Genomic DNA, 13,140 nt, shown 5'->3' on the forward strand with positions numbered 1-13,140 from the left:
ATCCTCCAAACATCATGAGAATCCAAAAGAAACTTAGGAAGAAAAATACAAACCAATCACAATCAACAAAAACAGGGAGGGTGGGACGGTCTCAAGAATGTAACAGGTAAACCTTGACTCGGAGTAATGAAGATTACCAGTGAGTAACGGGCCTTAGCTCCTCAGCCCTCTTCCAGTCCCATTCCTTCACAACGAACCCATACCCAAGCGCATGGTGCTTGAAACACAGACCAGAAGGAGGTAGCAAAAACCAACAGGTCAGTGCAAATGACAAGAGTTTAAAACATGAGTACCACAAGTAGCAGAAGATACCATCCCCAACAAAAGATATGAAGGGGAAACAAAAGCATTGGGAGAAGCCCATATAGCAGTACAACAAACATCACAGAAGGAGGCACCCTGAAACATGGCCCAAGAGGAGGAAAACAACACCCAATGAGCCAGAAGGCATACAGATGGCACAAAACCCCACTCAGAGAGACCGCAGGCGACACATAAGGAAGGCACCGGCCAAATGCACAGGAACGGCCCTCGGAGAACCAAAAGCAAAAAAGATCCTGCAAAAATAAGCCACCATGGAAAGAGGAGACAGACCCATCCCCTACACCAAGTGCCAAAGCACCTCCAATGAGGATCGCAAGATGCCTGGGTTCAAGGTCCATGAGAGAACCAGAGGGAGGGAGACACAGCAAGGGAACAACCCAGAGCCAAGAGGAACAACCATCCCAGCTACAAATGCTTAGCTGGAGGTGCAGGAGAAATGACAGGCTGAAAAGAGGAGTAAGCAGCTGAGAAGGCTGTCTAGAAACCAAAGAGCGCAGACATCCAGGACGAACCACAGGGGAACGAAGTGACCAAGAGAGGGAGAAGTTCCAACACACCAAGGCACATAGACCCAGACAGGGATGGCCGAGCCAGGAGTGAAATGTCCTAAAGAGAAGGGACACAACCAGGGTAAAAGAAAATGAAGGCCCCTGCAGAGAGAGAGGAGACTTCCCCAGGCATCCAAATCGGCCATGCCTCCAGAGAAACAGTAAACAGAGACCAGCACAACCTACCCTGCCGGTCGACTGAGGCACAAATGACCAGGACGAATGACTGGTACACAGAAGGCATGAGGCCGAAGGAGAGTTTCTGGAGAAACGTGACATAGTAAGGTGCAATCAGGAGGGAAGGGTGACCTAAAATTACCTAAAATTACTTTATATCTCTTTGGGATGGAGCAATCACTCACTCTATAAGCGCAAAGCACATCTTGACAGGAGATCTTAGTTTCTATTTCGAGCCTATACTAACAAAGTCTTTCTGCTCTTGTTGAATTTTCTTCCTTTCATATACAACATGCTATTTTACTTTCAAACAATGGGTGTCAGTCTCTTTGGGTACGGACTTCTCCTAACACAGCAGTTTAAAGAAAAGTGACTTACCCATGCCGTATCTTTCGTCCCTTGAGGCTGTGTCGTGAATGGGTTGAGGACAACGGAGACGTTGAAAGCCTAGAATAAATAAGAAGAGACTGCATTACTATCTTGGTTGTTAAACATTTTGAAAAAACAAAACACAAGGGAGAAATAAAACAGAGTGCTAAGATTACTTATTTAGAAGCTTCTTATAATCCCGCTAACAGTGTCGGAGATATTGCAGCGGGTCCCTTATGGCAGCTATGGAAGTACTACAGCAGGTCGCTTGTGTCAGAACTGTGGAAGTACGGAAGCAGGTCACATATAGCTGCAGGTCACTTATAGCAGTTATGGAAGTACAGCAGCAGGTCGTTTATGGCAGATTTGGAAGTACAGCAGCGGGTCACTTGTGGCAGATATGGAAGTACATCAGCGGATCACTTATGGAAGAACTATGCAAGAACGGCAGAAGGTAACCTCTAGCTGCTATGGAGCTACAGCAGCAGGAACGTATGGCAGCTATGAATGTACTGCAGCTTGTCACTTAAGGCAGCTATGGAAGTACAGCCGCAGGTCACGTATGACGGAACTATGGAAGTACAGCACCAGGTCCCTTATGACAGCTTCAGAAGTTATAGCTAGTTTATGTTGGGTATGTTGGCCCAACGAACCATGCACTATTCACTTGGTGCTATGCACCTAAACTGATAATACTTTTTCAGCAAAACGTAAACCTGTTGTGATTACAGTATCTTGTTTTTTATTTCTTTTATGTCTTATATATCATATATGCACTTCATCATTCCTTGTTATTAACAATCTTTCAATTAACATAAATGGTCCAAAGTAACAACCAATATAATTTTAACATTTCATGTTCATGTTATGATTTACAATGCAGAATATTGTACATTTTATAAGAGAGCCCAATGCATTTCGGCACTACCAAAGTGCCTTCATCAGGGGCGAACCTGGGTATGGTGTATTCAATGCTCTAGCCGCTAATGTTGTTGCTGCACCAACTTCCTGGTTCTCCAAAACTTTATCTTTCTCTGCAATTCAACTCTCTCGTTTTCTCTAATGTGCATATCATCCGCGTCGCCTTACTCGAACTCGCTGTTGCTCACACGAGCAATGATTGAGCTTCAGATGGATCCCCACCGAAACCAGGAAGACCGTCACCCAGGCACTCGTCACCAGCCGACTGGACTACGGGAACACCCTCTACGCCGTAACCACAGCCAAACTTCAAAAAAGACTCTAACGCATCCAGAACGCCTCCGCACGACTCATCCTGGACATCCCCGACACAGCCACATCACCGGACACCTGAGAGACCTGCACTGGCTCCCCGTCAGCAAGAGAATCACATTCAGACTCCTGACCCACGCACACAGGCTCTCCACGACCTGGGCCCCAAGTACCTCAACGACCGCATGACCTTCTACACGCCCACCTGCCAGCTACGATCAACCAGCCACGCCCTCGCCACCGTACCACACATCCGCAGAGCCACCGCCGGAGGAAGATCCTTCTCCTACCTGGCAGCCAAGACCTGGAACTCCCTCCCCACCCACCTCCGGCAAACCCAGGACCACCTCTCCTTCGGGAAACAGCTCAAGACCTGGCTGTTCGAGCAGTAGCATACCCCCCAGTGCCTTGAGACCCTCCCGGGTGAGTAGCACGCTTTATAAATGCCGTGATTGATTGATTGATTGATAGGTTAAAAACGACGTTGAAAATCACCAAATTTCTTGGCCTCAGGCATTTAAAACTAATGGAGTGACTTGGCCTCAAATACTTATATACAGTAGTCAAATTTGTAAAAGGCATCTTGGGATCCACATAAATCAAGGCAAAAGCAATTGGAGTCAAGACGTAGTGTGCCTATGACGTTTCGATCCCTACTATCGTGGGGTGAGCATCATCAGGATGGAAAGAACTATGCCTGAGGAGAAGCCTGTATGGGGCCGGGAAAAAAGAAACAAGAGAGAAAAGAAGAAAGGAAGACAAGGGGTTAAAGGAAGGTTCGGGGATGGATAAGCACAATTACTGCAGTATTCGCATTGTTGTTGTGCGAAAAAGTAACTATAGATGGTGAAAAAAATCTATTTTTGCATATAGACGAGATAATGAATTCAAAGTGTATAGTGCTCAGTGGATACTATACAAGACATGTGTCCGATGCAATCCAGTGGCCAAAGGTGTGACAAAGTGCAAAGGTGGGGGTGAACCTAAGGGGAAAGGCACTTACGCTTATTGCTTGCGTCAACCCGAAAGGAGGCGGCCAAGTCCGGGTGCCAACCCTAATCTAGCCTAAATCAGCACAGGAGACGATGATACTAAAAATAACCATGCATCAAGGTAAGATTTGTACACAGTTATTTAAACAAGAGTTAGTGAAAATTATAGAGGCACTTGTAATGAGTACACACACCGCTGCCTAGGAGCGGAGGGCAATGGAGGGAAGAACCAAGCGTCTAGTTGATACCGGCAATGGTGCACAAACGCGAGAGTCCTGAAAACGAAATGCCTAACGCTGAATGAAAAACTAAGAATAAATGGCTTGCTCACATGAATGCCCAAGAGAGATTTATGGTGCCTACCTTACTGAAAAGGGATAGTGGTATGTCGATGTGATTGTGGTCATGGAGCAGAAGGGAGACGCGCAACCAGGCTGAGCGCATGTTAACGAAGCAGTTTGAGATGTAGTGATTGTGCATACGTGTGATAGAGAGCTGTGAATCTAGACATATTACAGAATAATAGGTGGTGCCATATTGGAAGAGAAAGAAAGGATAATGGAGTAGTGAATATAAGGTTACAGAGACAGGTAAAAAGAATAATACATGACAATATCAACCTCGCAAACATAACAGTATGTCATATTGGCAATTACGCTCGCAAAGATGGAGTTGCGGTCACTAATGCAAGTAAATTCTATATACACTACGCTCTTATTACGATATACACAGGTCACACAACATTAGAAAGGAAGACACGTACAAATTTTGTGTTAAACAGCGATGATAAGCACATATCAATCTCATATAAATATACAAGTATCAAGTCAATTGCTAGTCGTACGCCAGCGGAACAGGCAGTTAGGATGAAAAAGGTGTACGAATTTAAGGGGGGGTTTGGCAGAGCAAAGGGAGGAGTTTCAACTAGACTTCATGAATCAATACCCTAATTAAGGGTACAGTGTGGACACAAAGTGTGTGGGTAAACAGATTGTTACAGAGTCAGCGCGATGTCATGGTCATATGTACGAGATATCAAACAGTTTGAGAAGAGTTTACAGAAGCAGCTAATTGCAAGCATGGAAATGAAATTAAATCAAGGTGGTCCAATCCTCCATATGGTTGAGTCCAGTTTGCAGGCTGTTGGTGTGTAGGATCCACTTCAGTTCCTCATTGTTAAGGATTGTGCTGATGTCTGTGCTGCGAAGTGGTGGTTGAATCACATTAATCACTTGCCACTTCAAATCGTCCTCCATGTGTCCAAGGTTCATGAAATGTTCAACTAGTGGAGCATTGGGGGTTTGACCTCTTAGGCGACTGCGATGTTGGCAGACTCTGATTTTTGGAATAGGTGGACCCCTGTAATATTATTTGTGATAGCGCATTCTGGATTGGGTATTAACTCCCCTTGATTCCTTAGTAAGTCATAGCCAGCATTCCATGCACGCCCACGCTTCCTCCACGACCTGGGTACGTTCTAACCCCTTACTCCGGAGCCACTCCTAGGTTGAAGTCGGCAATATTGACCCCGCGGAGATAGCCCTGCCCTCTGCATTATGGAATCGCTGCCGCAATCATCGCTATGTTAACGCGCCCACCCCTCCTTACTTATACTGGACGTCGTTTCATCTTCGACTAAGTTGTTCGCAGTTCTCAACCTTTACCGCTTTTAGCACCTGCACGGAACTCAGTCTGATTGTGGCATTAGCTCTCCTCCCATTAGATATCCGGTGGTCCAGCATGACTGGGAGTGACACTTTATGGTTGTATGATTACAAACGGCCCCTCATTACCGGGTCCCTCGATTCATCGGCTTCCTTTGGAATGCCCAGTAAGTACTTCACTATACTCACCATACAGATGCAATTCTTTAGGCACTTAGTAACACCTACCCCTTCTTTTTCTCGAATTTTTCTCCTGTCCCCATCCCTTTTTCTTCTAATAATACTGCCAGTAAACTGTTTTATCACAATTGACCTTTTGTTTAAATTGATGATTCCATTAACCCCTTGGATGCGGGCGAAATTTTCCCGCAGTGTGGGAAAATTTCACGTGTGGTGAATCGGGTGGCTCCAGGCAGTCTGACGCACCCGCAGCGTCGGACGGCCCGGGGGCTCTCCGGCGCATCCAAAGTGCTAAATATAATTATGGTAGTGTTAACTGGGAGTACTAGGCAAACTCTCAATTAATTTGTTAGAACCTATGATCCAGGGACATTGTCTGATGCAAATGTACGTTATTTCACCCTTTCCTATAGATTTTTCATGCCTACATAGCCTTTGTCCTGATGATGAACTCAAATCAGTGAGATCGAATCGCCATCGAGCCATATACAACAGATACTGCTTTTACTGTTTATATTACCAGCAGGAGTTTCTCTTTATGTTGTCTATGCGATGTATATATTTTTAAATGCCACCTTCACTCAACACATCACGCTTATCACTTTTATATGAGCACTTGAACTATAAATCCTGAATAAATTGCAAAACTGTTTATAAATAACTAATCTACTAAACCTAACTCGATCTGTGTCCCTGCCTACATTCAAAAGTTGCCTATTATTGCTCCTTCTGGTAATAACTGCCTATATATGCCCAATACTATCGGCATATTGATTAACACTGTTCTTATTCAACATTTCACACTATTTTGGGATCTATTTGGCCCTCTATGAACTATTGATTTCAAATAAAAGCAATGGAAGTACAGCCTTAGGTCACTTATGGGAGCTATGGTAGTACAGCAGCAGGTCACTTATGGCAGGTGTGAAATTACTGCAGCAGGTCACTTATGGCAGCTATGGAAGTTAAGAAGCCGGTAACTTAAGGAAGCAATGGAAGTACAGCAGCCGGTCACTAATGGCAAAACAAAGAACTACAGCAGCAGGTCACTTATGGCAAAACAAAGAACTACAGCAGCAGGTCACTTATGGCAAAACAAAGAACTACAGCAGCAGGTCACTTATGGCAAAACAAAGAACTACAGCAGCAGGTCACTTATGGCAAAAACAAAGAACTACAGCAGCAGGTCACTTATGGCAAAACAAAGAACTACAGCAGCAGGTCACTTATGGCAAAACAAAGAACTACAGCAGCAGGTCACTTATGGCAAAAACAAAGAACTACAGCAGCAGGTCACTTATGGCAAAACAAAGAACTACAGCAGCAGGTCACTTATGGCAAAACAAAGAACTACAGCAGCAGGTCACTTATGGCAAAACAAAGAACTACAGCAGCAGGTCACTTATGGCAAAACAAAGAACTACAGCAGCAGGTCACCTATGGCAGCTATGTAAGTACAGCTGCAGGTCACTTATGGCAAAACAAAGAACTACAGCAGCAGGTCACCTATGGCAGCTATGGAAGTACAGCAGCAGGTCACTTATGGCAAAACAAAGAACTACAGCAGCAGGTCACCTATGGCAGCTATGGAAGTACAGCTGCAGGTCACATATGGCAGAACTTAGAAGTACAGCAGCGGGTCACTTATGGCAAAACAAAGAACTACAGCAGCAGGTCACCTATGGCAGCTATGGAAGTACAGCTGCAGGTCACTTATGGCAAAACAAAGAACTACAGCAGCAGGTCACCTATGGCAGCTATGGAAGTACAGCAGCAGGTCACTTATGGCAAAACAAAGAACTACAGCAGCAGGTCACCTATGGCAGCTATGGAAGTACAGCTGCAGGTCACATATGGCAGAACTTAGAAGTACAGCAGCGGCTCACTTATGGCAGCTATGGAAGTACAGCAGCAGGTCACTTATGGCAAAACAAAGAACTACAGCAGCAGGTCACCTATGGCAGCTATGGAAGTACAGCTGCAGGTCACTTATGGCAAAACAAAGAACTACAGCAGCAGGTCACCTATGGCAGCTATGGAAGTACAGCTGCAGGTCACTTATGGCAAAACAAAGAACTACAGCAGCAGGTCACCTATGGCAGCTATGGAAGTACAGCTGCAGGTCACATATGGCAGAACTTAGAAGTACAGCAGCGGGTCACTTATGGCAGCTATGGAAGTACAGCTGCAGGTCACATATGGCAGAACTTAGAAGTACAGCAGCGGGTCACTTATGGCAGCTATGGAAGTACTGCTGCAGGTCACATATGGCAGAACTTAGAAGTACTGCTGCAGGTCACATATGGCAGAACTTAGAAGTACAGCAGCGGGTCACTTATGGCAGCTATGGAAGTACAGCAGCAGGTCACATATGGCAGAACTTAGAAGTACTGCAGCAGGTCACTTATGGCAGGTGTGAAATTACTGCAGCAGGTCACTTATGGCAGCTATGGAAGTTAAGAAGCCGGTAACTTAAGGAAGCTATGGGAGTACAGCAGCCGGTCACTAATGGCAAAACCTAGAAGTACAGCAGCGGGTCACATATGGCAGAACTTAGAAGTACAGCAGCGGGTCACATATGGCAGAACTTAGAAGTACAGCAGCGGGTCACATATGGCAGAACTTAGAAGTACAGCAGCGGGTCACATATGGCAGAACTTAGAAGTACAGCAGCGGGTCACATATGGCAGAACTTAGAAGTACAGCAGCGGGTCACATATGGCAGAACTTAGAAGTACAGCAGCGGGTCACATATGGCAGAACCTAAAAGTACAGCAGCGGGTCACATATGGCAGAACTTAGAAGTACAGCAGCGGGTCACATATGGCAGAACTTAGAAGTACAGCAGCGGGTCACATATGGCAGAACCTAAAAGTTCAGCAGCGGGTCACTTATGGCAGCTATAAAAGTACTGCCGCAAGCAACTCATGGAAGATATGGAAGCACATCAGTGGGTCATTTATGGCAGCTATGTAAGTACTGCAGCAGGTCACATATGGCAGAACTGTAGAAGTACAGCAGCAGGCCACCTATGGCAGCTTTGGAAGTACAGCCGCAGGTCACTTATGGCAGCTACAGAAGTACAGCCGCAGGTCACTTTTGGCAGATATGGAAGTACATCAGTGGGTAACTAATGGCAGCTATGGAAGTACTGTAGCAGGTCACATATGGCATAATTGTAGAATTTGAGCAGTGGGTCACTTATGGCATATAATGAAGTACAGCAGCAGGTCACATATGGCAGAACTATGGAAGTAAAGCAGCGGGTCACTTATGAGAGCTGTGTAAGTACAGCAGTGGGTCACTTATGGAAAAATTATGGAAATACAACAGCAGGTCACGTATGGCAGTACTATTGAAGTACAGCAGCAGGTCACATATGAATATGACACCTTACCACGTATAAATTACAACGCATGCAGTTAAAATGCGGTAGTTACAGTGACTGCCTTGTAACAACGCATGCCATTACTCCGCAAGTCGGAACAACAACTTGATCTAGGGGGGGCACTGGATATTAGAATAGTATAATTTACTATTCCAACTACAGTCTGTGAATCAGATGGGAAGGTGTTGGATATTAAACCCAACACCTTCTGACCCCTCCAAAAGTCGAATGGCATGCGTTGTTACAACGTGGTCGCTGTAGTCACAGAGTTGTAATTGCATTCTGTGATAACGATTTGGGGTAAACGAGGTTTACCATCACATATAGCAGCAGGTCACTTATGGCAGATGTGGAAGTACAGAAGCGGGTCACTTATGGCAGATATGGAAGTACAGTAGCAGGTCACATATAGATGCAGGTCACAAATGGAAGAAATATGGAAGTTCACTAGCAGGTCACGTACATCAGATATGGAGGTTGTGGAAGGGTGCAGGAAGATGTGGAGGATGAAGATATCCCTTGGCATGTCATCCATACTTCTCACTCACCTGAACAAAATGCTTTCTCCTAAAACATAGCTCTGACTCTGCTTCGTAGGAGAATGAGGGAAAGGAACTGATAAGAAAATGTGAACCTGGTGACTCGAATTACGACGCAACCCAGCAGGCAATCAGAATGTGAAGCCGTCCCCTTAAAGGGGGATACGGAGCAGAGGGAGAGGACAGAAAGAGTATGGTGACTGGCGAACAGGAATCTGCTTCAAGCCACCTCTAGGAGAAAGTGAATCCAAAGCCCAACTGGAGAAGAGGGACTGGCTGAGGGTTTACAGCCCTGAGACCTTCATCCTTGGATTACTCAAACTGTATCATGGACAACAAAAACAGAGAGAGTGCCAGCAACTCCTCCTTACTGACATCCTTAAAGTCAGAGAGAAGCGGAAGACTGGCACAGCCCCAGTTGGACTTACAGTCCTGCCACGTTTCTGGAGAAACGTGGCATAGTCATGGATGGGGATGGATCTGGTGCAAACAGGAGGAAAGGTGGACCTAAAATTACATTATATCTCTTTGGGGAATTGTAATTTCTTTAGGGTGTTTTTCTCTTACTCAATACTTGCGTAAATCAATCAATCATTTAATCAGAGTACTTGTAAAGCGCGCTACTTTCCTGTGAGGGTCCCAAGGCGCTGAGGGGAGGGGGGGTGTGGCTACGGCTCGAAGAGCCAGGTCTTGAGGAGTCTTCTGAAGGTGAGTAGGTCTTGGGTCTGTCGTATGTGGGTAGGGAGGGTGTTCCCGGTCTTGTTGGTGAGGTAGGAGAAGGATCTCCCACCGGAGGTCGTTCGTTGGATGCGGGGGACAGCGGCGAGGGCGAGGCTGGCGAAGCGGAGCTGGCGGTTGGGGGTGTGGAAGCTGAGTCTGCTGTTCAGGTAGGCTGGTCCGGCGTTGTGGAGTGCTTTGTGTGCGTGGGTGAGAAACTTGAAGGTGATCCTCTTGTCGACGGGGAGCCAGTGTAAGTCTCTCAGGTAGGGGGTGATGTGGCTGCGGCGGGGGACGTTGACAATCAGTCGGGCAGAGGCGTTTTGGATGTGTTGTAGTCGTCGTAGGTGTTTAACTGGGGTTCCTGCCTAGAGTGCGTTGCCGTAGTCCAGCCTGCTGCTGACGAGGGCCTGTGTCACCGTTCTTCTTGTTTCAGTCAGGATCCATTTGTATATCCTGCGGAGCAAGCGGAGGGGGTTGTAGCAGGAGGAGGAGACGGCCTTGACCTGCTTAGACATGGAGAGGGAGGAGTCGAAGATGAATCCTAGATTGCATCCAAGGTCGGTGGGTGTTGGTGCTGTTCCCAGTGTGGTCGGCCACCAGGAGTCGTACCAGGCTGAGGGGGTGGGTCCGAGGATGAGGACCTCCGTCTTGTCCGAGTACAGCTTCAGACGGCTGCTCCTCATCCAATCGGCGACAGCCTTCATTCCCTCGTGGAGGTTGGTTTTGGTGGTGTGTGAGTCCTTGGTGAGGGAGAGGATGAACTTGGTGTTGTCAGCGTAGGAGATGATGTTGAGGTCGTGATGGCGGGCCACTTTTGCGAGGGGGGCCATGTAGACGTTGAACAGCGTTGGGCTGAGGGATGAGCCCTGAGGGACGCCGCAGATGATGTTGGTGGCTTCGGATCAGAAGGGTGGGAGGCGGAAGCACTGGGTTCTGCCAGAGAGGAAGGACGTGGTCCAGTCAAGAGCCTTCTCTTGTTTTCCGGCTTCTAGGAGGCGTGTCTTTAGAGTGCGATGGCAGACCGTGTCAAAGGCGGCTGACAGGTCCAGGAGGATGAGGGCTGATGTTTCGCCGTTGTCTAGTTGGTGCCTGATGACCTCTGTGGGGGCGATGAGTGCTGTCTCGGTGCTGTAGTTTAGTCTGAATCCGGACTGGGATGGGTCCGAGATGTTGTTGTCTTCGAGGTGGCGGGCCAGTTGCATGTTGACGATTTTCTCGATGACCTTTGCCGGAACCAGGAGCAGTGAGATGGGCCAGAAGTTCTTGAGGTCCTTGGGGTCCGCTTTGGGCTTCTTGAGGAGGGCGTTGATTTCGGCGTGCTTCCAGCTTTCCGGGTATGTCGCTGTTTCGAAGGAGATGTTGATGACCTTCCGTAGTAGGGAGTTGCGATGGCTGCGTCTGCTTTGTTGAATATGTGGTTTGGGCACGGGTCAGACGGAGATCCTGATGGAATGGAGTTCATGACCTTACATGTCTCGTCGCCGTTGACGTTGGATCAGTAGGTCAGGCGGTTGGCGCTGGTGACGTTCACAGGGGAGGTGGAGTCTGGCGTAGTCAGGGCGGTCGTGGTGTTGAAGCTGTCGTGGATGTCAGAGATCTTGAAGTGGAAGAAGATGGCTAGTGAGTCACACAGTTCTTGTGAGGGGGGGATGTCGTTGACGTTGGAGCTGGGGTTGGAGAATTCCTTTACGATGCTGAAGAGCTCTTTGCTATTGTGTGCTTTGTTATCCAAGCATCTTTAAAGGAGGATTTCTTGGCTAATCTGATAAAGTGCTGGATAAAGAGAGGTTCCTTAAATTGTGACACAACCAGTTTGACACCACCCTTTCTAATTTTTTCACAGTGAAGCCTATACCCAGTCCCTGTCCTGAGGAGAACCTGTAATTGTTTTGGTTCGAAACGCGTTGACCCCCAGCCTGTGACAAGGAAGAAGGGTGCAGCTAGGGACCAACTAATCCCACTGTTGTGGGCCCTTGCTTGCAATCATCTTAAATATTCCGTCACAGGTTTTGTGAGACAGGCAGGCAGTTTTATTCCATCTCTAGTTCCGCCTGTCCACTGGTATTCTAGTCAAAGGACTGGCTTTTCCCTTTATGTCTTATGAAATGTTTTTTGATCACAATTGATTTGGAATGTATGTACTGTGTATCAAGTCGTATTTTGGTGTCATGTAATTTTTTGAGTATTCACTATCAATGTCTGCATATTTTGTATTTATTGTGCACACAATTGTTTGGTTTTGCTTTTGACTTGACTGTTTTTGACAGTTGTTTCCTTTGAAGACATGTTTTTATGAATTTTTGAAGCTTGATTATAAATGAAAATAAATGTTTTGCTTAACAAATTGCTGGGTCAAACAGCATATATGGGCTGTGTGGGTTCTAACTTCTCTTTAAAGTATCCTGGCTAGCCACTTTGTTCTGTTTTGCAATTGTTGAGGTCCAGGCTGGTCAGTTGTAGGACCCAAAACCTCCTTGTGTACCCGTTGGATAAAGAGAGCAAGCACTCCCTCTAAAAGGCTAACAAAGTCTTTCTGCTCCTCTTCCATTTTCTTCCTTTCACCTATGACACACTATTTTCCTTTTAAACACAGGTGTCAGTTTAAAGATAAGTGATTTACCCCTCGATTTTCTTTCTTTCCTTGCGGCTTGGATGTGACCGGGTCGCGAAGAACGAAGACGTTGAAAGCCTAGAATAAAGAAGAAGAGACTGCATTACTACCTTGGTTGTTAAACTTTTTAAAATAACAAAACAAAAGGGAGGAATAAAACAGAGTTCTAAGATTACTTATTTGTAAGAGCATTATAATTCCCCGAAATTTGACAGAGTTATAGCAGTGGGTCCCTTATGGCAGCTATGGAAGAACTGCAGCAGGTCAGTTATGGCAGAACTGTGGAATACAGCAACGGGTCACTTATGGCAGAACTATGGAAGTACAGCATCAGGTCACTAATGTCAGAGCTATGGAAGTACAGGAGCAGGTACCTATGGTAGCTAAGAAAGTAC

General features: G+C 46.4%; 1 protein-coding gene across 2 annotated transcripts in view; it reads right to left on the bottom strand.

Annotated features, from left to right (window-relative positions):
- The window catches only part of LOC147693338 (transient receptor potential cation channel subfamily M member 2-like), a 623,295-nt gene that overhangs the window by 477,139 nt on the left and 133,016 nt on the right, over window positions 1-13,140 (bottom strand). For both annotated transcript variants that reach the window (XM_086933675.1, XM_086933674.1), the window contains exons 8-9: window positions 12,755-12,823; window positions 1,428-1,496 (exon numbers count right to left, since the gene is read on the bottom strand). In XM_086933675.1, coding sequence (XP_086789801.1) covers window positions 1,428-1,496; window positions 12,755-12,823 — 138 coding nt within the window. The remainder of the gene's footprint in view (window positions 1-1,427; window positions 1,497-12,754; window positions 12,824-13,140) is intronic.

This window comes from Lissotriton vulgaris, chromosome 8, assembly GCF_964263255.1.
Source record: "Lissotriton vulgaris chromosome 8, aLisVul1.2, whole genome shotgun sequence".
NCBI lineage: Eukaryota > Metazoa > Chordata > Amphibia > Caudata > Salamandridae > Lissotriton > Lissotriton vulgaris.